The sequence below is a fragment of the Lutra lutra genome, chromosome 11, assembly GCF_902655055.1.
Source record: "Lutra lutra chromosome 11, mLutLut1.2, whole genome shotgun sequence".
NCBI classification, from domain to species: Eukaryota; Metazoa; Chordata; class Mammalia; order Carnivora; family Mustelidae; genus Lutra; species Lutra lutra.
Window position 1 is genome coordinate 79,870,712 of NC_062288.1, and position 26,281 is coordinate 79,896,992.

The following is a 26,281-nucleotide window of genomic DNA, read 5'->3' on the forward strand; positions in this document are numbered from 1 at the left end:
AAATGCGTACAGACTAATTCTGAAACTTATTATTTTATTATGTACTTCTAGAATGTAGGATAATTTACAATACATGTTCCCTAAAACAAAATAGATGAGGCAAATACTAGTATCTGCAATTTATGAATGCATAAACTGAGACCCGAGATACTAAGTTACTTGATTCAGGTCACATAGGCAGTTAACACAAAACTGAGACTGGAATCATGTGTTATTGGTGTCTGTCTCTTGGAGACTTTGCTTTCATTATCGAGGACAATAAAATATACATAATGCTTAATTTGTCATATCAAAATTATACTGTTTTATTCTAAAAATGTATTTTAAAGTATTAATCTTAACTTTGTTTACTGATCATCTATCACTAGATTCTTGTCTTATCCACTTAGCTACTGGACCATATTGAATAGGTCTTTTAGTCTCAGCTAATGACTCTAAAGATGAGTACAACTAGTTGTTCCTCATTATAGTATGTAAAGCAACCAGTTGATTGTACTTCCTTTTTTATGAATATATTTTTTTGAATTTGGGGGGGGTATATTTTATTTTTTATTTATTTATTTTTTTAAGGTAGTCTCTGCACCCAACCTGGGGCTTGAACTCATGACCCCGACATCAAGAGTTGCATACTTGACCGACTGAGCCAGCCAGGGGCCCCTGATTATCTATACTTTCATGTGGTATCTCACCTTGAATAAAAAACCTAGGTTTCCTACTATGTAATTATCATGGGTTTATCATTCTAACTCCTCAGTGAAAAGGTTTATTTTAAAATCAGATGTCCCAGAGAACTTACGAGTACGAGTAAAGTCTGTTGCAAGTCTATATATGTGTGCATGTGTGTATATAGTGCATGTGTATAGTGTGTGTGATATATATGGTAATATTGTTACATATGTTATGTGTTATGTATCTTACATATATGTCACATATATGATCAGATCTATCTCGTATATATGTATGCACATACATATATACAAATGGTATATGTGTCTACATGCATGCATGCATATATATACACATATATACCTATATACGTATTTCTATAAATATTTGTGGTCACTGAAGACCACTGTAACTATATAAGCTTACTTTGTATATATATTAATATACATTATTGGTTCTCAAACATGAATGTGGATCAAAATCACCTGGAAGACCTGTTAAAACACAGATTGCTAGGTCTAACCCACAGAGTTTCTGTTCAGCAGCTTTGTGATGGTTGGCATGGGGCCCCAAATTGGCCTTTCTAACGTCCCTGGCGATGCCGATGGCAATATTCTGGGAACCACATTTCAAGAATGGCTAATGATATTAACCACCATTTGTAATTTCTAGGTACCCAGGACTTTACTAAGTGGATTAGTTCATTGTTTAGCCACAAAATTTCCATTGAGGTAACAATCATTTTAATAGAAAAAATGTGAAGACAGTTATGTATTGAAACAAGATGCTTTCCTAAATTTTATAAAGAAACTTTCAGTGCTTTCACCATCAGATTTTTTAGGCATCTAGATGAGCCTCATCACAGTGCGTAATGACCAGAGCATCTGACTGACAGAATAGAAACTAAAGTCTGGGCTTCTCTCACGAGAGTACTAACTACAGCTCAGGGAGCAGTTGATTTACAGTATTCCCACTTTTTATTCAGTTTTATGATTTTTAATCACACCTTTGGATTCTACTGTTTTCTAGCAAATGCATCGGTAATTGAGAACAAATGTCTAGGGAAATTTGGGTGTCATTTGTCATACAAGAAATATATCAGTGGATTAAATTCTTGACCTTTTCTGTTTCATTTTTCAGGAGGAAGCTACCATTTTAAATCTTAAGTTCTCTGCCGTTAGATATACTTCAGGGCTGTGTTGAAGAATTTGTTACTCTCAAATGTAGCCTTAAATCTTTAAATTAAACCGATTCCCTTTGTCTCCTATCACTAAAGTGAGATGCTTGGTATAAAAGCACCTCATGTGCTGGGAGTCTAGAAAGCAGTGTAGACTCCCATGGGGGCACTAGGAGGTAGTTCTTCCCGACTTTCTGCAGGCGACACTAAGAGCACTTTGTAGCAGTGTCAGCATCTCGTGGCAGAGCCGTTCTGATGTCCAGTTGTCTGGGCTCCCCACTGCCCACACTTCACAGGAGAAGGGAAGCTTTGTGACTGCCCACAGATACTCTGAAGTTCTGAAACTCTTTTGAGCAACCTGGAAGGATGGTGCCCATTGCGATGATTTTGAAATCATTGATACTGTGTGATATTGCATGATAATGCGTCCAACTGGTCACAAAAACAGTCATTTGTCGTCTTCAAAATTAACCCAAAGACAGAATTTAACCTTTTCCATAATTTACACTTGCATATTGGGAAAGAATTTCTTCCATCTATGTATTCCTTCAGTTCGCATGCAATAGTAGTATTTTTGATAGAGAAAAATAGTTGATAAGAAGGGCATTCAAAGTAATTCGGCAAAAGCAACCCACGTTTAAGTTTTTAATAGTGTTCTGGGTTGAATGGTTATCCTAATGTAAGAAGGGTTATCCTAAGATTCCCTCTTTATGAAATTATTCATTAATTATTAATAAATTATTAATTGCTCCTAGCTACTTATTTAATTGGAGGAGTAGAAATATTAAAATTAAGTTTGGAAAATCAAGATTATATATGGTGCAGTAAGTAGCATTGTTTTTCCTGATCATTTTATTTAAAAACTGGGCAGTTTTCTTATTTTAGTACTTCCGTTTTCCTTTTAGCAAGCTTTTCAAGGCAGTGTTATGCTCATTTCTTGCCACAGCTCCCATACCTAGGTGCCAATCTCTGCTCTGATAGCCTACCTTCCTTTTATACTTTGTTTTGCTTAAACTGGCTTGTAATTGTAGACATGCTTTGTGTCACAGATTTGAAATTGTAAAGGTAAGCAACAGCAATGAAGGTTGCAATTGCTCGGTTGAAAAATGTTGTGCCTTTTTCTTAAGCTTAAATATCAACTCTCTCAATTTTCTCCGACTACAGAGGCCAGTAATAGTAGCCATGAGTCTCGTATTGGTCTAGCTGAGGGGCTGGAATCCGAGAAGAAGGCAGTTATACCCCTTGTGATCGTGTCAGCCCTGACTTTTATCTGTCTAGTGGTTCTTGTGGGTATTCTCATCTACTGGAGGTAAGTTGAGTGCTTGTTCTAGACATGTGTTTCATAAAGCTTAGATTTTGCCTGTTTTTTACCTGAAAGTTCTTCAAAGCGTATTCAGAATTCGTTTTACCTGAGAGCTGCTGTTAATTTAACTATGAATAAGGTGATTTCGTAAATCCAGAGACATGAAAGATTTGATTGTTCTTCATACTTCCATGAAACAAAGTTAAAATGGAGGAACTCTGGCTTCAGTTACTATATAATCCAGTATTTTGACAGCATACTTTCATATTAATCTCATTAACATTCAGACATTATCATGGCGTTTAACGTAAATCTAAGCTTCTCAGCTTAAATGCTCCAGCTGTTAATAATTTCAAAAGTTACTGTTTCGGAAAACATAATTTTTGATATAGTAAAAACATAGTTTATTAATAATAGGATTTGATCACATCAAACCTCATACTGATAACCAAAAAAATTTTATGATTACATTAAAGTGAAAATCAAGTAATTAAAATATGAATATAATGAGAAAATAAAGTTGATGGCTCTATTAAGGTGCATGGAATTTAAAAATTAATTATAATTTGCCTTGGGGATGAAATACAGCTTTTCTATCATTGATATCCTATTAAGACTTTTAAAGGACAAAGAAAATTGCACCCATCATAAGCTTCCCATCCCATAGCAAGCAGAACATGCTGCAAATTAGGGAGTTTACTGGGGAAACAATGAAAGTCAGTAGAACTATTATAACTGTCTCTAGGAAAACAAAAACTTTATGACAATATAAGGAATCATAGCTTAGTAATTTCTTCTTTTGTTAAAAGAGAATTTTGTTCAGAAGTTCTATAATTAATTCCTTTCTTTAGCGACATCTTTCTATGAGTTCATAAGACACTCTTTATGTGTTATCCTAAAATTTATTCCCTCAGTTTATTCAAAAATATTTACCATGTTTACTGACTATTTCCCATGTGTGCAGTATGATGTTGACTACTATGGGAAATATAAAAAATGAATGAATGAATGAATGAACGAGTGAGTGAATGAGAGTCACTATGGCTGAGAAATTTATTGAATTTATTGAAATTTATTGAAAATTTTCCATGAAAAATTTATAACATACTATATAAATGAAATTGCTAATGGGAACAGTAGTTAGAGAACAAGGGATCTTGATAGTCCCGGAAGGCAGCCGCAGCTGGGTAGGACTCAGAAAGTGAAGACAAAGGAGACCAGCCTTCCGGGCAGGAACACCGCAGGCGAGAAGGATGGGAAGCAGGGAGCAGCGGGGTGTGTCTGAGACGGTGAGGTCTGGAGCATGCCGGAGCATGCCGTTGCATGTGGTTGCACATTGGTTGGCTAAGGTAGAATGTTTTCATGACCAGCTGTATTTCATCTCTGACTACCTTGACAGAAAAGAGTAAACTGCAGAGTACAGAGAACAGATCATACTTTTGTTATCATATATGAGTTGGGAGTCCGTTTTGTGTATAACGTGATGCAAACAAAGCTGGTTTCTTCACTGATTCCTGTAATTGCCAGTGACTCTTTTTATGGAAGATTCCGTGCTCAGCAGAGTAGCATGAACCCAGTACACAATCCATAAATGCTTGCTCAACAAGAATTCATATTGCCTTTCTCCCTACTCCCCACTAAGTTTGTTGGCCAAACTTTTTACCAACACTGATTTTGTGTTTGTTCAGATTCCTGGTTTCTATCTTATCTGATTTTCCCTGACAAACCAATTTTTGAAGTTAATTGGAATGAGAGTTAATTTTTTAAAAATAAGTTGGAAAAAAAACCCAAATTATACTTCATTAAAAATGGTATTCTAATAAATTCCTAATAACAATTTCAGATGGTTTGCCGTTATAATGTTGAAATAATTAGAATGAAAATTTTAATCTTTTTTACTTAGTATTTCAAGTTTATTTTTTTGCAAATTTGAAAGTGTCTTATTTAATATGATTTGGTATTTCATGGAAAATTAAAATCTGTAATGGTTTTTATATTTTATTCATAAGGGTCACATCATCTATATTATGTGCAGAAAAAGGATAGAAATTACCAGTTGAAAATATTAAGTTGACTTTCACCAATAAGATATTTCTCTTTTCCTTGTAAATAACACTTTCTGTACCTTGAATTCAGTGCATTAGCTTAAAATATGAGCACTCTGATGATTTCATGTGTATATTTTATATCTCTCTATCAAACAGTTTGATAAAACCTGTCACTTGTTTACTTATCCATTTAAAATTTAACATAACTGCCCTTGGCACATCCATTTGAAATTAATTCACTTCAAAATGTAACTTTTTAGATTAGTAATACACCAGGGATATTACCTGGTGACACAAAATGACAATGTTAGTGCATTCTTCAAGGTTTTTGTGAGATATTCAAATTCTGGTGTAGACCCATATGCTTTCGCTAGCAAGTATGAAAATGCTTTAGACCTTTGTGGAAAGAACAGTCTGTGGAGAAGTTCCAAAACAGAATGGCGTACCAACAGAAGTCCTAGTAGTAAACAGTCCTTAGGAGTTTTTCCCGAGCTGATATATTTAAATGTTTTTCTAACCTAATTTCTTAGAAAAGGTAATTGCAAGGTGATACAATGAGTCTTTTGTCTCTTTACCTAACTCAAGCTGGTCCCCTAGGTTTTGAGAACGAACGAGAGGTGATAAAATCTGAGTCCTTTCCCAGTTCTGCCGGCGTTAGTTCTATGATCATGGGCACGTCACTTAGCCACCTAGTAACTGGTTTTCCTCTCTCTACCATTTCAGGGGAGGGTTCATTAGATCGTGTCTAAGATTGCAGTCAGACCTTCTTTAGGATTTCTGTGATGAACGCAGCATAAAGAATAAATATGGTTGTAATTGTATAAGGATCCCAAAAAATGGAATTATAATTACACATTTTTAGCTTTTAATTTTAAGTACTTACTGTGATGAAAAGGTGTAAATCAAATAATCAGATTAACATTGATTGATAGGACCTATGTCTACAAGTTTAAAACAGTCATCACTTTTTTCATCATGGCTGAGTGATAATTAGCAAGAGACATAGTTATCAACACTTAGCACATAGACGTGAAGACACTCACTGCTTATACAGAACAGATGGACTATAGATATTGAATCTTGTCATACATTAAATAATATGCCTTGAAATTATTTTCCAGATGTTTTAAGGTAGAATTTACATGAGCCAAATCGTAAGTTTCTAAGTTGCAAAATGACTTCAATATGGAAGGTTGTCAAAAAAGTTCTTTTTAAAGAAGACAAAGGACAAACTTTTGAGAGCTTTTTAAATAGTTGGAACCTAAAAAATACCAAAGGTATAATCAACAAAATAGCACTCTATCAAAAGCAGTATTGAAAAGAACTTTATGTGGACAGTTGTTTTGGCTTTGGGGAGTGGGAAGACAGGCAATATGAGTTCTCTCTTGATCTTAAATTTGAATTTATGAGTCTCTAAGGAGAGCTACCAAGCCAGAATGGAGGCCTACCAGTACCATGCTGTCTCTATTAGAAAGTCACTTCCTAGGTGAAACTGCACAATACAATACACTGAAGCAATATATTTTTACCTTCATTAAGAATTTATCCTACATATTTTAACTTTTCCCACTTACAGATTTTTTGGTATGATTTTATAACATTCTTTTGTTGCTTATTAATACAAGTAACACCAACGGACCACTTAGTTGCTGGACCAACAAATACTTGCTTATGTAACTAAAAAAAGAATAGAGTTGCTATTTACCCAGGTCCTACAATGAATATTAAACATATTAAACCCTAACACCTGTAAGTTTTAATTTACCTCTTTCTGTTCTGTGAAGTGCTGCCTTCTTTCCATTTTCTCAGACCCATCCTCTCTCCATGCATCCATCCACCCATCCGTCCATCCTTCCATCCATCCTTCCATCCACCCACCATCCATCCTTCCATCCACCCACCATCCATCCTTCCATCCATCCACCATCCACCCACCATCCACCCATCCATCCATCCACCATCCACCCATCCATCCATCTATCCATCCATCTTCCTCTAGATACATATATTTCACCTCTCCCTCCCAAATGTTTTGAGATTTTAAGTTATCCCATTTGAGGCCCAAGTAGGCAAGAAGTCTAGGACGCAGCTGAATAACCTTTGGCTAATGGGGTTTAGTTACTCCTTGAAATCCATCTAATCATTCAACATTTAACACCTCCTGCACTCTTGGTACTGTATACAGAGTATACAGTATTTGCTTTACATAAATCAAAAGACATGGACCCATCTTTTAAAAACTGTAATGAGGATACAGGCACAAAACAAATATATTGCAAAATAATAACCCTAACTAACAATTAATTTAAAAATTTTTTAAAATTATTTAGAATAGAATTCAGGAAGCAAAGGTCAACCTTGGATTAATTAACCATATTTCTCAAAACAGTCTTTGTAAAGGAGTGGAGGTTTGTGTTGGGTGCAGTGAAAACAGAGAAACCGGAGTACTGGAGGCTACTTAGAAATGAAAAGCTTATTCACAGAGAAGATACCGCCAAGCTGGTATCTCAGGGGGATGGTGTTTGCCTGGCATATTCACGAGTGAAGTGTCTCGGTCAGGAGAACCATGTTTAAAGCAGGGGGTAGAAATACTGAGTGAGGACAGCAGACGGCATGTTCAGTGATCTGCAACTTGTTTGTATTATTGGAGCATAAACTTCAAAGAGAAAGTCAAAACAGGTGAGGGCCATAGGTAGGTAGCATTGAAGTACTGAAAGATCTTGGGTACCAGTATCTAAAAATCTGTCAAGTACAGAACTTGAGCCAATATATCAACGTAATAAGGAGATAGATTTTTGGCTTGATACCAAAAAAATATCAACAGTAAGAAGCATAACAGTGGAACAAAAAAGGCCTTCTCTCTGGGTACCACTTAGAGGTACTTAGAACGAGTTTTCAGTTAGTCTGAAAAAGAAATATCTAGCAGCTAAAGATGACTCATACAGGAGCGAGGTCCTTGTCACCGGCGATAATCTTTCTATGTCAGAGAGATTCTTGTATCTGTGATCTTGCACTAGGTCCCTTAAGACATTTTACCACTTTAAGATTCATTGAAAAATAAACAGAAACACGTTTACCAGCTTGTGTGACCTCATTGTAGAGGAATCAAAGAGATTTAACTGGGATCTTTTTTTTTAAATTTTTTTAAAATATTTTATTTATTTATTTGACAGAGAGAGAGAGAGAAAGAGAGATCATAAGTAGGCAGAGAGGCAGGGGGAAGCAGGCTCCCCGCTGAGCAGAGAGCCTGATGTGGGGCTCAATCCCAGGACCCTGAGATCATGACCCAAGCCGAAGGCAGTGGCTTAACCCACTGAGCCACTCAGGTGCCCCTTAACTGGGATCTTAAGAGAAGTATCAAACCCAGTGTTTCCCTATCGGTGTGGCAGGGCCTGCTACTTCGGAGGTTGCACAGATAAACAAAAACCCCCAGCCCCAAACTGTAGTTTCTGCTCCAGTTTGTCTCAGTTACGCTCAAACGCAGACTTCCAGCTGGGTAGTTCCTTTATCATGAGACCTGTGGCCCTCAACCCTCCCTTTCTTCATAGTCTGCTGTACTCTTTCCACTTTCCAGGATGACCTAGGTCACGTCCCTCTGACACTTGCTGCCACTTCCATTCATCCTCCCCCTACACCACTTGTTCTCTCTTGAAGACGTTTCTATGTTCTCTTGATTATCTGTATCCTCTTTCAAAGGCTTATATGATCACAGCAGAGGAGTGGTTTATACAACACACATCATTGCTTTTGTTTTGTTTTGGTTTTTGGTTTTTTTTTTTTTAGCTTGTGATATTAAGGTTACAAATAAACTACATAATTTTTTACTACTCATACTTACAGCAGTGAACTCCTTGAGCAAATATTTTGGGGCACCTACCACTTTAAGATGGGGGGGCACCTACCACTGCTCTTTGCACTGAAGACTAACACTGCGTTTAGACAAAGCCCCTTGCCTTCGTGTGGCTTACATTCTGAGGAGGGCAACTAAAACCATGTCAGACAAATACATAAGTAGGGAATTTTGGAAAGCGATAAGTGACACAAAGCCGACAAAAGGGAAGATAATAGTGACTTGGAGGCATGAGCTGGTACTTTTAGCAACATGGTCAGGGAAGGACTGTCACAGGAAGTGGCATTTGAGCTAGTGCAAAAATGATGGGAAGGAGGCAGGTGACTAGAAGGAATGTCAAGAGCCAAGGCCCTAACGGGAACTGATGGGTCCTCTTACACGGAGAAACAGAGGGCCGGTGTGGGCCTGGGCCTAGTAGTAGGAGGGTGTTAGGAGAGGACACCCTGATGTGGGTGGGGGACCAGGTCACAGAGGGTCTTATAACCCTCGCTGAAGTAATTGAATATCATTCTAATTCCATGAGGAGGCCACTGAAGAATTTTATGCAGGGAACTGATTACTGAAAGAATTTTACAATTGAAGTGTGTCCTGTAAGAACAAGTATTATGTTAAAGCTCATTAGAATAAATATCCTGTAGCTTGAATCTTAAATGGGAAAGGAGATTGGCATTTTTACCCAAACAGATATTTCTATTTAAGCCTAACCACTCATGAATAATATTTCAAATAAATTAAATGACCTACATCAAAGAGTGTCATTAGCAGTTCTAATTATCTAAATTTTTTTTAATTAAGTATGGTTTGCTTTAGTTTAAAGCAGCAGTTGGTTCTTTGCTCCTCTCAATAGTTTGTGGTGTGCTCTTACCAGATGTTACTCTTATTATCTGAATGAAAATAGATTCAGGTGACATTGCAGGTCATAGTTGCCGTTGATTCCAAATATATTCAATCTCAAAACCCTCGTCAACAAGGCTAGCATCTGTTGGAAAGAAAATCACGCCTCTTTTTGGTTATATGCTCATTATTTCCTCACTTCGTTCTGTCATTACTGCATTACCATACTCACAGTGTAAAGCTGTCTTCCTTTTTCATCAAAAGATTACCACTGTGGAATTACATCTCTACATAGTCATAGCTACCTTTTGCTAGTAGCTGAATATGCTCAGAAAGGTAGGGTCACTTAAATAGTGAATGAAAAAAGCTTTAGGCTTTTTTCCACTACGGTCCAGTCCAAAGGGGCAGGACACACTGGTAGATCACAACAGTGGGAGAGTAACCGAGGCGTTGAAGTGTCCTTAGCCCGGCAAAATCTCATTGGGTACCAACCAACTACAACTTCAAATGCCATCTCTGCTTTCAGCGTGTCTGATAGCTCCTCACTCGGTGGCCTCTGACACATGTAGAATTGAGATCCACTTGGAGGTCATAAAAGTCTTTAATACTTCGTGTTTTGTAAAATAGAGATAGCTTTCCATTTATGTTTTAATTCTGGCGATTTCTGCCATAATTTTCAAGCAGCTCAGAAGGCGTCTTATGGCAGCTAGTAAATAAATTGCTTTTTTTTCTTTCCAGGAAATGCTTCCAGACTGCACACTTTTATTTAGAGGACAGCACATCCCCTCGAGTAATATCCACACCTCCAACACCTATCTTTCCAATTTCAGGTAATAGCTTCAGGTGTGACCATGAGTAGCGGCTAGATGTTGAGTGAAAAGGATAATGCGGGAAGGTTTGTCCTTACTGAAGTACTTTGCAAGTGGCTCTGAAGGAGATGCGTAAATACTTCAGGTGCCCAAAGCATTTATTACTGCCATGTACCAGGCATTAAGGTTTCTATCTTATTCTCATTAATTTTGAACATTCTTAACCATATAGATATGGTTAAATATAGATATAGATATGGCAAAATAACTCAATATTCAGGTATAGTCTGTTACCATAAACATTGCAATAAAATATTATTTTGGAATAAGGCTGACCTTTAGTCATTTCTAGTGCTTTAGTGGAAACTGGAACCACGGAAGTCAGACTAAACCAATGCAGTAAGGCTGGATAGGACAAAATAACAAAGATAAGGATAAAGCTCAGTTTCTTTCCTATCATCTGAATTTATGTGAGAAGAGTTTCCTTAACTACCGTAGAGGAAAAAAAATTATAAAATAGTGGGAGTAGGAGAAAAACATGAGTGCACAAAGAATGTGTAATTGCCTGAAATTCTTAAAGTCACAATGTCAAACAGTTTGAATACTGTCTATTTTTAGCAGAACTTACCTGGTTAACAATATTGAGGAATTAGCCAGGGTCATTTTGGCTGAGACATCTGTTGACCCTCGAGTTCACACTGTTAAGATCACAGACACTTATTTGATTAACATTTTATAACATTTCAGAATGAAAAGTGGTACCAAAAAAGGAATTGCCTAGAAATATGTGAACCATGGAAGAAGCTCTGGAGGATATAGGATAAAACAAAGACACAGAAAACCACTGAACCAGGGAAAACAGAAGGAAGTCTTTTTAAATTGACTGAGACTCTATATGTTATTGGTAGAGGCCCAAGTTTAAATCTTATGATTTAAAAAACATTTTAAAAAAAGAGAGAGAGAAGCATTTTCTGTGTAATTTTAAGGGGGGACATAGGAATTAGAAGTATTTGGCTTTTTCCTCTTTGATCCCCTCTGAGTCTAGCCACCACTTATTTCTGTTTTTCTAGAATATTTTAAAACTCTGTACCATTATTCTAGTACAGCACACTTTCTCATTAACATACTCAGAATTCTGAGGTGAGCAGCTCTCAGGTGTCTGTGGCATTTTGGTTCCCTTCCCCTTCATACCTCGTCTACAGACGCCGTCAGCATGGGTAAGCAAATTAACATGCTATCACCCTAAGTCCCATATCGGTGATTATTAACAATAAATAATCCCAAATCAGGACCTCGGCCAGGAACTTCAGAAGCCCCTGTCCTGCTTCTCATAAGAGTTGGGATCAAGGGCATTTCCTCATGTGACCTGGGCTTCAGGTCACTCAGTGACCTGTCTTTTCATGTAGAATCAGAAACTAAAAGCTATGTTAGTCTCACTTGCAGACCAGTTCGTGAAAGAAATGACCAAACCACGTGACGGTAACTAAAAAGTAGTCTGTTTGGTTGTGGAAAGAGGTAACTGTGCAGGATAACATCTGTGGGTTTGAAGGACCCTTTTGAGAAGAGCTAATGATTTAGATGTGACAAGTTATTTCTGTTTTCTTGTCTAATTATAAAAGCTACTTCCAAGCAAGATCCTTCGGCAGATGTGAAAGCAGAATTACACCTTTGTCTTGTGTTTCTCAAGATTAACTGGCTAATTCAATTTTAGTATTCAGGTACGCTTATCTAAGAGAGAGAACAGATGGATTCTACTTTTTAAAAAAAATCAACAAATTCTTGGTAACTGAAGCTTAAAAATATTAAATGGCCTAGATGCTGAACATCTGTTGATGTAAATAAGTGTTTCTAGTGAAATGTGTTTGATATTTCCTTGTCAGAGAAATCACTTGTGAAATTGCATACTGTGAACCAGTAATATGTTTAATCTAAGAAAGTCTTTCCAGGGGAGGGGGGTGGGAGAAAAAACAGAGCCAGTAAAATAATTTGGCCCCTTCACAATTAATTAACAGATCCAATGACTTTGTTTACATAGCATATTTTCAAGTTAGAGTTCTTGAAATCTTACATATTAAAAGTCCCAAAGGTTTTTGGCATAATCCTTAATGAATAGTCTGCATATCAATGTTTTATTTATAGAGAGAAGGAAGAAATGTTTTCAAATGTAAACATCTGACTAACCGTAAAACATTAAACTATATAATTTTATAAAACTGAAATTATACTATATATTAGGTTTAGTTCATGATAAAATTGAAAATATTCCTGCATTTTTTTTTTTACCCGGAAATCATATTCATGTTAAATGTGTTAACAAAAATGCAACTCCTACTCATGTTAAAGAAAGTTACCCAAAAAAAGATGCACTCCCTTGATAAGATGTGACGCTTTGGTGGTATTCATTATTTAACATTAAAAATTAATTCTTGTTTCTTCAGAGTGTGAATGGAAAAGAGATTCAAGATCAAATCAGAATTATAAAATGCAAGTTATGATTGATAATAAATTTGGAGAAAAATTGATCATTGTTGCTTAATGTTTCATTGAAAACTGTAATTCCCTTGGGATTGTAGGAATAATTGAACTTTGAAGCTGTTTGAGAAGAAGGCACTTTATAAATCTGTATAAATGAGGGACATATTCCTTTCTGTTGAATTATCCTTTCCAAACTATTTTTTTTTTATTTACTTAGATGATGTTGGAGCAATTCCAATAAAGCACTTTCCAAAGCATGTTGCAGACTTACATGCAAGTAGTGGGTTTACTGAAGAATTTGAGGTATGATTTTAATATGCCTATTTTAAATAATATGGAAAATAACAAATTTAAAATATTAAACAGTAGGCTATTTCTTGACTTAAAGACATTGAAACTATTTTCACTTCTAGGAAGAATATTAGGTCTGTAATCACTTATGTGTTTAGATGTGTTATGGTTATCATATAATTTAGAAAATTGGTTTTCCATTTTAAAAGCCAAGTTATTGTTGTAGAAAAAAAAGTGCTAATTTCCTCCCATAAAGTACAGAATTCCACTATTCCTCTTTTAACCTGAATTAGTAACACTGACTCCTTTTAATTTTTAAATTATATAAATTATACTAAACTACTAAATTTCATGATTTTCAACCAAAGTACATTTAAACTCTTAGTTGTAAATATTACATCAGTATAAATGCAGAAGCATTTATTATACAAGGTCTAATAAATATTATTCAAGGTAAAGTCCCATCTTCTCCTCAAGAAAATATGCATTTCTAAAAAACATTTGAACTGCACAATCAGTAAAAATTTTTCTAGTAATAATCCATAAAATGCTTTTCATTAGAAGAGGCAGAGAAATTTGCTGCAAAATTATCATGGCCCACTAAAGTATCAGTTAATTTCAAAATGAGGAACCATAAACCCAGAGTTAACAATGACAACCACACAAACATAAAAAGTTACCCTTATTGAGCACTTCCTAATATGCCGGTCACCACACTAAATGCTTCTACATTCAATCTTCACCCAGCTCTGGAAGTTGATTTTTATTTCTGTTCATATTAATGATAAAAATCCGCTTCCATAGAAGTCAGTTAACAACTCCAAAATGGCAGAGCTGGGACCCTTATCATGATGAGCATTGAGCGATGTATAGAATTAGTGAATCATTATACTGTACACCTGAAACTAATATAACCCTGCATGTTAACTCTACTTCAATTTAAATGAAAAACTAATTAATTTTAAAAAATAGCAGGGCTGGGATTCAAACCTGGGTCTGTGATTTTCAAACAATACTTTCCATTCCACCAAAAAAGGGATCCTGAGCCTCCCCTCCAGCCCCTCCCCTCTAGGAAACATCACATTGCTTTTCTGTCCGCACCGCCCCCGCAACCCAGAAGTGTTCTATGGACTTCCCTCTTTGAAGTACTTTGAGCCCTGATCCTGATCAGAGGGTGTCCCACTCTCCCCCTTGCACCCAGCAACTGCCTCCCAAACTGCCAAGATATGTTTAGGGAAGGAAAATGCCATAAATTAGAAAACTTTAAGAAATCAAAAGAAATAGAAGTGAAATGTGATACATTTTCACTAAATTAAAAATAATAGAAGCCAATTCATAATTTTTTTTTTTTAGAGATTTTATTTATTTGTTTGTCAGAGAGAGAGAGTGAGAGTGTGAGCACAAGCAGGGAGAGCAGCAGGCTCTGCTGAGCAGGGAGCAGGACTCGATCCCAGGACCACGGGATCATGACCTAAGCTGAAGGCAGACGCTTAAACATCTGAGCCACCCAGGCGTCCCAAGCCAATTCATTTAATCTTAAAAGAAATCTCAGTCATTGAAATAGAAAGCAGTATGAGGTGATGAAAGAAAAGTGGAATAATATAAAGAATTACATATTTAAAACATCAAATTATTTTTTCTTACCATAATAGAGATCAGATGGTAGGTGATGCTGTGTTAACTTACAAAAACTATTAGACTCACATCAAACAAATCGTAATTGAAAGAGGGAGAATGTGTCAAGGAGGGGTTTCATTTTCCAGATGTTAAAAACCACAAGGAGAAATAGACAATTTATAATAAAAGTTGCTGATAGCACATGCACAAAGGCAAATTCAGAGTTTTAACGACTATAAAATCGTTTTCAATATTAATCAGTTCACAATAATTAAATTAATAAAATAACCACATTTTTACTCAAAAGTTATTTTTAATTCCATTGCTTTTAACTCACAGTCTAATTCAAGAAAACATTTCATTAACTTAATAATTAGCTTAATAACTAATAAAGCTATGCCTTTTAAGTGGTTCATAATATTAAGTTGTATTTAAATCTAGAGTCAGAATGGCTAACTGCAAAAAAGGCCTGAAAAGCTTATCTATAGGAGGTCTGGGCCATTTGCTGATGAGTCAGATTCACGTTTGGGTTATATGTTTTCTCAAAAATTATAAAGCTTTCATGTTACTATCTTAATACTAAATAATTTTAAGTTCCTACGTAATGTATTTAGATAGAAAACATCTCTGAAAAGGATTTTAATTCATTTTAAAAGATAATTGGCAGAAATAATTTCTCTGAACCCCTCAAAGTTTAAATTAAAAAGAGGTCTACTAATTAAATATGTTGAAAGTAATGCTATTTAAATTTTGTTTCAAAATGATATAGTATATGTGATAAAAAAATTTTATAAGAATTTTTAATGTTCTGACAGCCCTAAATCTGTTACAAACCACCTAATAGGAAGCTGTTTGCTCTTTAAAATTACTCAAAAAAAATTAAAAAAATGTGTCACTAATTCAGAGTTTCAAATAGTGCTATAGTGGCCAAATAATACTGTATTTGGATATCAGCAAATCTGATTAATGCAACAAAATGTGTCATCAAATATATGGTTTTTCCCATCTGCATTTTTTATATTCATATTATTATACCACTGTCCCCTTTTAAATGTGTTATTGTTTTTCCTTTTTACATAATTTTAAGGTTCCCAATTGTTAGAAGTTTTGATTTGCATGCAACTGTTTGAAACATTCCGTTTTGTTACGATTTGACAAATGTATTTATTGCATGATCATAGTTTTCCATTGTAAACCTAATATGAACGCTTTTTTTTCTCATTTGTCGTGTGCTGTGGAATTTGATTTCTTTACTTTTTTGGCATTCATTCCCTCATTAGACACTGAAAGAGTTTTACCAGGTAAGGCATTATTTCACTGCATTTTATTTTAGCCAAGAAATAGTTAAAACATGTAAAAAAAAAAAAGTGTTTTGGGGGATAGTCTGATATGTTTGTGTTGTCTTCTATGTTATATTTTTAAGGCACTTTATCTGCAAGGGTAGGCGTTCAAATGTCATACGTACCTTTCTTTACAGGAAGTGCAGAGCTGTACTGTGGACTTAGGTATCACAGCAGACAGCTCCAATCACCCCGACAACAAGCACAAGAACCGGTACATAAATATCGTTGCCTGTGAGTATTTTCTCAGCTCTGCCCCGGCTCTGTTAGCTTTGCCGGTCTTGGGGTCTTCCGCGCTGTCCTCACCTCTGACAGAAGACCTCGGTAGCGCTGTTCCCCGCCCTGGGGATCAGGGAATCAGGCTTGTGTGAGCGAGCAGGTGGCATTAGAGTCCTCTAACTGAATTACAGCCTGCAACTAATGACAGGTCTCCTTTAAACGAAACAAACTCCGGCTGTAGTCAAGGCCCTTCTTCAAGCCTTGTGGGCTCTAAATCTGTTCTTAGGGTCTCCCTCGTTCTTTCTATTCCCTAGTCCTGTTTTCACTTGAGATCTATTTACTTCTAGGTGAATTTACTAACCAAATAGATTTTCTTTAGAATTTATTTTTCCTTCTAGCCTTTTCTTGTCTTTCTTGCCATTCTTCCTGGGGTCTTATAAAAGGCGAGTTGTTCTTTTTTATTCCTGCTTTCCCTTTATTTTCTTGGCTGTTCTCACTCTCACTCTCTCTTTTTTCCCTATGAGCAGCTGTCTCTTTCGTTTAATACAAATTTATCTGTTTTTTTTCCCTATGAAATTACCATATTTCTTCCATCTTCTTACAGCATCTCATGTTTACTTATGTTCCCTCTTATTTTCCTATATGTCCCCTCCATCTCTAGAAATCCATCTACAACCCCTCCCCCAAAACTCATACTCCTCTCCTTCCTTACAGTGGGCCTCCCTGAATCCTGTGAACACAGTATTACCAGCTTGTTTATTTAAGTTCTGGTTCCATCCTGGAAGCCAATGAAAGTGAAACTGCACTCCTTTTTTAAAAGTTTTTATTTAAATTCCAGTTAGTTAACACACAGTGTGATATTGGTTTCAGGTGTATAATACAGTGATTCAGCACTTCCACCCAACACCCAGTGCTCATCACAAGTGCCCTCCTTAATCCCCACCACCCATTTAAGCTATCTCCCCTCCACCTTCCCTCTGGTACCATCGGTGTGTTTCCTATAGTTAAGAGTCTGTTTCTTAGTTTGCCTCTCTCTCTCTCTTTTCTTCCCTTTCCTCATTTGTTTTCTTCCTCATATTCCATATACGAGTGAAATTGTATGTATTTGTCTTTCTCTGACTTATTTCACTTAGCATAATAATTTAGTTTCATCCATGTTGTTGCAAACAGCAAGATTTCATTCTTTTTCATGGCTGAGTAATATTCCTCTGTGTGTGTGTGTGTGTGTGTGTGTGTGTGTGTGTGTGTGTGTGCCATTTTTTTCTTTATCCATTCATCAGTCCATGGGCATTTGGGCTATTTCCATAATTTGGCTAATGTAGATAATGCTACTGTAAACATTGGGGTGCATATATCCCTCTGAATCAGTATTTTTGTATTCTTTGGGTAAATACCTAGTAGTGCAATTGCTAGATCATAGGGTAGTTCTATTTTTAACCTTCTGAGGAACCTCCATACTGTTTTCCAGAGTGGCTGCACCAACTTGCATTCCCACCAACAGTGCAAGAGGGTTCCCCTTTCTCACATCCTCTCCAACACCTGTTGTTTCTTGTGTTATTGATTTTAGCCATTCTGACGTGAGGTGAAATCTCACTGTAGTTTTGATTTGCATTTCGCTGATGATCAGTGACATTGAGCATCTTTTCATGTGTCTGTTGGCCATCTGTATGTCTTCTTTGGATAAGTGTCTGTTCATGTCTTCTGCCCATTTTTTAATTAGATTCTTTGGCTTTTTTGGTGTTGGTTGTTGTTCTTTTCTTTTTTCTTTCTTTTTTTTTTTTTTTGGATACTAACCGTTTTATTATCACATTTTCTTAAGTAGTTTGGATAGTTGCTGCTTCCTTTCCACAGGGCTGACACAAATTTTTATTAGAAGGGTTTAGTAGGACATTCTGCTTCATGTTTGTCTTCCTCATTGGAAGCAGCTTTCCTGGCTGCACATAAAAATTCACTGGCTGCTCGGACAGGGTGAGGTTGTTCAACTCTTCCGTCTGCAAGCTAAATAGAAAACACCTACCAAGGAATTCAGAAGGGGATGGAGACTAACATTTGTTGTACATCTTCTGTGGACCTGACTCTGTAAATACATGATTTCATTTAATCCTTGAAATGACCTGGCACATAGATGATCACAGTCCTATTGTAGAAATGAAGAAAATGTACCCAGTAATACCCCTCTAAAAATTCTAGAACCAAAATACACCAAAAAATAGGTCAGCCTGGCATCAAACCTATCTTTCCATTGCCATATCTCTGTTGCTGCAGCCGTTCCCTGCTCTCCGAGCTGCTGTTGTCCTAGAAGCAGTAATAACTGCTTCTAGTAGTAAGCAGGATGTCTCTCTACTGTCATGGTTTGGACTGTAGTCACTTTTTCTTTTTTTTTGTATTCATGTCTTCATTCTTGAAAAGAATAAATAAATTCTGCCTCATGAAACTACCAATTTTTCTTCTAGAAGCACTTCCCTTTCTTATTATGGCATTCCTCCAAATGCATATAATTTCTCTGTAGAACTGAAGTTAATCTCAAAGTCCCCATTTCAGCTCATTTTCATTTCCACAGTTCGCATGTCTGAGTTACCATTCTTTTGCAGGCTTTAAGCAGACAGTGCCCGACAGCCATTCTCCTGCTTCACTGTGCGCAGCAGCTCTTTGAGGTTGTCCTCTTGAACAAGCTGATGGCTAGAATCCTTTACAGAAACTTCCCAAATCCCTTCTACTTCCCTCTCGACTCCCTCTTCCTCCACCAGCCTCCTGTTCGGGAGTGCATAGGCTGCCATCCTTCCTTAGCTTTCTGAGACACCCCTCCGACACCCTTCTCTCCCTCTCAGTGGCTCTCCGCTGTTCACAGCCCCAAGATCCATCCTTAGAAACCCATCTAAGATGCCAACGTCACCTTCCAACCTTTATGAAAATGTTTATTATCATCCCAAACCCACACAATCTCTGTCTTCAAGTCCCCCCTCATGTTTTTCACCTCCCTTGACACCTGAGCATTCCTTTCTGGACAGAAGTCCCTGCTCATGATCTGCATTAGACAACTTGCTGAAGGATTGGTCTTTGTCATCTCCATATCGCCATAAAGCCTACGAAAAGTAAATTATATTTGCACTTATTTTAATTGTATTTGATGTATTGTTATGTAAACATATATGACCTTCATGCTGAAAGTAGTCCATGGTATAGTGAAATATTTTCTTTTTCTTATTACAGATGATCATAGTAGGGTTAAGCTTGCACAGCTTGCTGAGAAAGATGGCAAACTGACTGATTACATCAATGCCAATTATGTTGACGTAAGCATGCTTCAATTGAAACATTTATGAAATTGTATTGAACTATGAGTTTACTATACCACTGAGCTCTACTTACACGGTGCTTAATGCATGGGTTGTATGATAGATAATAAAAGATACAAATCAGTAATAGGACATTCCATGGGTAACTGATTTCAGATTGAAAAACATTCAAGTCCTTGCCCTGCTTCTTCTTGTGTGTGAGAGGTCATTCAGGTTGGAAATGAATGTTCAAGGTAGAATGTTTACATATATTTGGATAGGTTTAAAACTCCTTAAATGTGAGGGACAGGACACCCGCTTATTTTGAATGTCCCACAGTTCCCAGCCCAATATTGTCTTGATAGCACATCATCAGCAAATCCTGATGGAGAGATTCCCAAGGCAGTCCTGGCTAAAAGGCAAACATGTGATTACTAAAGCAGTTATTGACCTTATCATCTCTGGCACTTCTCAGGATACCCAGTTATGTGGGACTTATTAGAGCTCTCCGGGGACCACGGACCACTGACTAAGTTGACTGGTTTTTCACTGTGATCAATTGCATGTCAGAGGAGCTCAGTTATTTTCCTGACCCTGACCTCGCAGTCTAGCTGCCTTTGGGTTCAGTCTGTGTGGAACAGTTAATTCGAAGTGAGCACCACATAAAAACATACAGCGGATTTGGTAGAGGCAGCCCCCCTTGTTTCCAGAGGGTGGAGTGTGTGCATCACATCCAACACGGGCTTTGGGGTTAGAACCGGTTTTGCATTCCACCCTGTCCCTGGGTGGCCAGGAAAGCTCGGAAAGCCGCTTAACTCCCCTGAGCTTCTCCCCATCTCCAGATCAAGGGTGATGCTTCCATTTTGCAAGGATTTGGGTAAATGTCCGTAAAGCATCTTGGGTGCCAGTGGGAGCTCGGTGGAGGGTAGCTGGCAGTGATCAGCCTGGCTCAGAACCAGCAGGGAGATGGGATTTTCCAACTCTGTAGACTGCTAAGCCGCAGATGCCTTTCAAAGCAGCACAATTAAAGACCAGCATAGGAGATAGACTTAGATTAAATGTACTTAGACTAAAGGTGTAGAGTGTCTGTATCAAAGCAAAGACAACTTTTTTTTTTTTCCACAAAGATCGTAGTTAAAGAGTTGCTGTCTTTGCTAGAACTACCAAGTTTCTCCACCATTGCAGGATTCTTTTTTATGGTTTCTCTTTATAGAAGAAAATGCACTGTCCTTAAAAACTTATATACTGAACAGCAAAAATGGTAGAGAATCAGTAATTTAGTAAAAAAGTGATTGTCGTTTGTTTCTTTAGGGTTACAACAGACCAAAAGCTTACATTGCTGCCCAAGGCCCACTGAAATCCACAGCCGAAGATTTCTGGAGAATGATATGGGAGCACAACGTGGAAGTTATCGTCATGATAACAAACCTCGTGGAGAAAGGAAGGGTATGTAGGTAATCTATTATCTCATCCCCCAAATAGTACTCAGAAGTGCTTTAAGTTGCTTTTAATAGCGTCAACATCAGGAAGCAGCAGAAGTTAAGAAGGCTAATCAGGATTCCTTTCTAGTAAGTATGACAGCTGAAAGGAAACTTAACATTGTAGGACAGCAAGTTTCACTATAAATCAAGCTATCTGCTATTTATTTTTTTTAATATTTATTTATTCTTAGAAAAAGAGGGAGTGTGCGGGGCAGGATGTAGGGAAGAGAGAGAGAATCCTCAAGCAGACTCCCCACTGACCGTGGAGCCAGATGCAGGGCCTGATCCCAGGACCACGTGATCACGACCTGAGCGGAAATCCAGAGTCCAACAGTTAACTGACTGAGCCACCCAGGCGCCCCCTAGCTGTCTGCTACTTAAATGCATTCTTCATACAGTGAGAAAATGGGGCTGGATGCAAAGCTGTACAGAGGGAAATAGATTTTAATTCCCTGCAGCTGGATTCTAGTTCTGCTTCATAGTGACTCAGTACATCCGGCTTCCCTTTCCTCATCTGAAAGGGGAAATTTGGACCAGATCCTTTCAAGTCTTCCAGCTCTGTAATTCTATCCCCAGTCTCCCTAAAACTACTCCCAATCACATAGAGAGAAAAGAAACTGTTTGGAAGAGTGAGGGAGTCCATTCCCGTCCCGGTGTTAGACTTCTGCTGATTTCAGGGACAACTCTTAAATCGAGCATCTGAAATAGGGAAATAGCATCTTTACTTTCTCTTTTGCAGAGAAAATGTGACCAGTACTGGCCTGCTGATGGTAGCGAAGAGTACGGGAACTTTCTGGTCACTCAGAAGAGTGTTCAAATGCTTGCCTATTATACTGTGAGGAGTTTTACTTTAAGAAACACAAAGATAAAAAAGGTGAGTCCACAAATGAAGGACATCGTCAGTTAAGTAATACATCTGGTGTTTTTTTAAGTGAGCGGGTGGTACAAGCAAACAGGCAGAAAAGATAGAGAATTAAAGGCATTAAGAGCTCTTATCACAGCCACATCTCATCCCCAGAAGCGTCTGCGAGGTCCTAAGGGCCCACCATGGCTTTGGAGCCACACTCATCGTGGTGCTGGTGGTTGCCCTCAGTGTGAGGCAAAAATGAAGGTTCCTGCTCCTCGTGAGAACTGCACCTCCAACTAAAAATACCACAGATGGAAACAAGGAAGGAAAGAAAAACAATGACATAAATCAGAGTTCTGCAGAGAAATGTGTTGTGTGTTTGTGTGTGTGTGTGTGTGTGGTGTGTGATGGACATTGAAAGAGTTTGTTTGCTTGTTTGTTTGTTTTTTAAGATTTTATTTATTTATTTGACACAGAGAGAGAGATCACAAGTAGGCAGAGAGGCAGGCAGAGAAAGAGGGGAAGCAGGCTCCCCGCTGAGCAGAGAGCCCGATGCGGGGCTCGATCCCAGGACCCTGAGATCATGACCTGAGCCAAGGGCAGAGACTTAACCCATTGAGCCACCCAGGTGCCCCGAGAGATTTTTTTTAAGGTTTTATTTATTTTATTTTAGAGAGAGAGAGTGTGTGTGTGAGTGGGGGGAGGAAAAGAGGGAGAAAATCCCCAGCAGACTGTGTGCTCAGCTTGGAGCCCAACACTGGGCTAAATGACCCTGAGATCATGACCAAGAGTCAGACACTCAATTGAGCCACCCAGCATCTAGAGAGAGAGAGAGAGAGAGATTTTATTTTATTTTTTTTTTATTTTTTTTAAAGATTTCATTTATCCATTTGACAGAGAGAGACCACAAGCAGGCAGAGAGGCAGGCAGAGAGAGAGGGAAGCAGGCTCCCCGCAGAGCAGAGAACCCGATGCGGGGCTCTATCCCAGGACCCCGAGATCATGACCTGAGCCGAAGGCAGAGGCTTTAACCCACTGAGCCACCCAGGCGCCCCGAGAGAGAGATTTTAAAGGGATTGACTTCACACCAGAAATTCAGGCAACATTTTTATGTTTTAATCGCAAAGAAAATTCCTTCTTCAGGAAACCTCAGTCTTTATTCTAAAGGCCCTCTTCAGTCAGTTGGAGAAAGCCTACCCACATCACTGAGTGTGACCTGCTTTACTCGAAACCTATTAATTTAATGTTAATCACACCTAAAAAGTACCTTGACAAGGAGGAGCCCGTGGCTGGCTCAGTCAGTGGAGCCTGTGAGTCTTGATTTCAGGGTTGTGAACACCCACATGGGGTGTAGAGATGACTTTAAAAATAAAATCTTTAGGGGCGCCTGGGTGGCTCGGTGGGTTAAAGCTTCTGCCTTTGGCTCAGGTCATGATCCTAGGGTCCTGGGATTGAGCCCCGAATCGGGTTATCCACTCAGCAGGGAGCCTGCTTCCTCCTCTCTCTCTGCCTGCCTCTCTGCCTGCTTGTGATCTCTGTCTGTCAAATAAATAAATAAAATCTTAAAAATAAATAAAATTAAAAAAATAAAAATAAAAATAAAATCTTAAAAAAAAAGTCCTGACGGGAACATCTGGTATGACTGGTATTTGGCCAAACTACTAACCACCATAGGCTAGTCAAACTCACACATGCAAGTAACCATCACGAGCAACAGCGTATTTTTGTACCTCCCTCTGTTACCATCGAACTCCGGCTGCTGTGTAAGGACCGGTGCGTGTGCACGTGTGTGTTTGCGTGCACGCACATCCGCGTGGGCTCCTGTGACCAGCTCTCTGAACCCTTGCAGGGCTCGCAGAAGGGACGACCCAGCGGGCGTGTGGTTACACAGTACCACTACACTCAGTGGCCCGACATGGGGGTGCCGGAGGACTCGCTGCCCGTGCTGACCTTTGTGCGAAAGGCGTCCCACGCCAAGCGCCACGCTGTGGGGCCCGTCGTTGTCCACTGCAGGTGAGTCTCAGAGCCACATTTCAAAATCCACAGAGTGGCTTCCGCTAACAAAGAGGGAATCCGAGGAACAAAGGTTTTGCCAAAATCAGGATGATTTCGTGGAGTGAGGCGGGTGAGATGGCACTCCCATTTTCAAAAGCTTTGACCGCTAGGACATGAATATGCCAGACTCAGAATTTGATTGCTGAACATTTCAAAGCACCAGATATTTTTTATGATGTTTATTATTCTGTTGAACTGTTGAATTGGATTTTAACGTATTAAATGTGTGAGGCAGGAGGATCAATGTTTTGTCATTAAAGAAATGTTTATTACGACATAATGTCATAGGATAAAAATGCTTGGGACATAACCCCTGTCCCCAGGAGTTAGTGGTCTCTTGTAGAGTTGTTATGTCAGGTTTATATGAGAGAAACCAAAAGGTACAGAGGGTGAAGAATTTGGCGAAATACTTTTAAGTTGTTTTTAAACAGTTTGGGATCCAAATTCTTTTCTCATTTTTTGAGTTCTCTCCAATATATTAAGGTGTTATCAACTCATCTGTACTCAATTACTTTATTTCCAAGGCTAATTTGATGAAGAGATATAAGGATATTTCAGACAAAGAGAAAAAAATGTGTCAGAGGTTTTAATCAAATATTTTTCAGTTAAAATAAAAATAACAGGGCGCCTTGGTGCCTCAGTCATTAAGCGTCTGCCTTCAGCTCAGGTCATGATCCCGGGGTTCTGGGATCAAGCCCCGCATCAGGCTCCCTGCTCAGTGGGAAGCCTGCTTCTCCCTCCCCCTCTCCCCCTGCTTTTCTCTCTCGCCGTTTCTCTCTCTGCCAAATAAATAAATAAAATCTTTAAAAGAAAATAACAGTTAACATTTCCTGATTGTGTGCCAAGCTTTCTGACCACACAAATCAAGCTGATTTCTATGTACACTATTTTTATCAAAGCGTTGTGTGTGTTTTTACAGAAGTAAGTGTTTTCCTTTGATAAACAGCTTATCTGACACATTCTAATTATCTATCTCAGGAGTTATCCTCAAAGTTTGAGAGACCTATCTTGAGTTTTTTCATCTGTTAGCCTCATGATAAGCTGAAAGAAGGAGGAAAATGCAAGAAGAAGAGCTGTGAAGGTCAGGGATTGTTTCTTAGCAAATGGAGGAGGACCAGGGTATTGTGAGGAGCAGGTGCTAATTTTCCACTCTAGACTTCCTACTTGTCGGAGATTTGAAAAGACTCCCTGTCTCTGAATTCCGTCCCTCCGGTAGAGGCTTTGAAGAAGTCCATAGATAATGGCCCTTTAGAAATGACTGAAGTTATGCTTTATTCCTCACGATCTCCCTGAAACGATATTTTCAGCTGAAAGCCTTATCAAATTCTTTTTCCAATTAATATGAAAACCTTTACACAAACATGTCTACCCGGCAACACAGACCCAGGACCTTTTCTTTTCAGAGTTGGGTGAAGCCAATGCTTTCATTTTCCTCAGATGAAGTGTCTAGTTGCTGTGCTCTGATACGGAATGTTTTCATTCTCTATCCTATATGATGATTAATAAATGCAATTACTGAAAATCTTAGACTCTCGAATGAGTGAATGAATGAATTAAAAATCTCCCACAGAAATAGACTGTTTTACAGTTTTACAGTTTGACCTGTAGCCCCACATTAGAAAGCGAACAATTTGTTACTTGAAGCATTATGCTTAACAACGAAATCGTTTGGTTTGGGATTGCTAAATTATGTATTATGTGGCTCAGTCGCTTGGGGAAGATAATCATTTTAATTTCCAAGATAGCCAGGAGTGACCTGTCTTCAAAGGTACCTAATGCTTGACGTTGAAGTGGTTCTTGCTTTGCGTTCTCTCCAGCGCCGGGGTGGGCAGAACCGGCACGTACATCGTGCTAGACAGTATGTTGCAGCAGATTCAGCAGGAAGGAACCGTCAACGTGTTTGGCTTCCTAAAACACATTCGTTCACAAAGAAACTATTTGGTGCAGACCGAGGTATGAGAAAAAGGATACTTGTTGTTGTTGTTGTTGTTGTTC

At 38.2% G+C, this 26,281-nt stretch overlaps 1 protein-coding gene across 4 annotated transcripts in view; it reads left to right on the top strand.

The window, feature by feature from the left end:
- Positions 1-26,281, top strand: part of PTPRZ1 (protein tyrosine phosphatase receptor type Z1) — a 180,976-nt gene that overhangs the window by 138,690 nt on the left and 16,005 nt on the right. For 2 of the 4 annotated variants that reach the window (XM_047695500.1, XM_047695503.1), the window contains exons 13-22: positions 3,008-3,152; positions 10,617-10,708; positions 13,380-13,465; positions 16,351-16,371; positions 16,548-16,644; positions 19,840-19,922; positions 21,216-21,350; positions 22,125-22,259; positions 24,081-24,244; positions 26,104-26,239. In XM_047695500.1, coding sequence (XP_047551456.1) covers positions 3,008-3,152; positions 10,617-10,708; positions 13,380-13,465; positions 16,351-16,371; positions 16,548-16,644; positions 19,840-19,922; positions 21,216-21,350; positions 22,125-22,259; positions 24,081-24,244; positions 26,104-26,239 — 1,094 coding nt within the window. The remainder of the gene's footprint in view (positions 1-3,007; positions 3,153-10,616; positions 10,709-13,379; positions 13,466-16,350; positions 16,372-16,547; positions 16,645-19,839; positions 19,923-21,215; positions 21,351-22,124; positions 22,260-24,080; positions 24,245-26,103; positions 26,240-26,281) is intronic. The other 2 variants (XM_047695501.1, XM_047695504.1) reach the window with 1 other exon arrangement.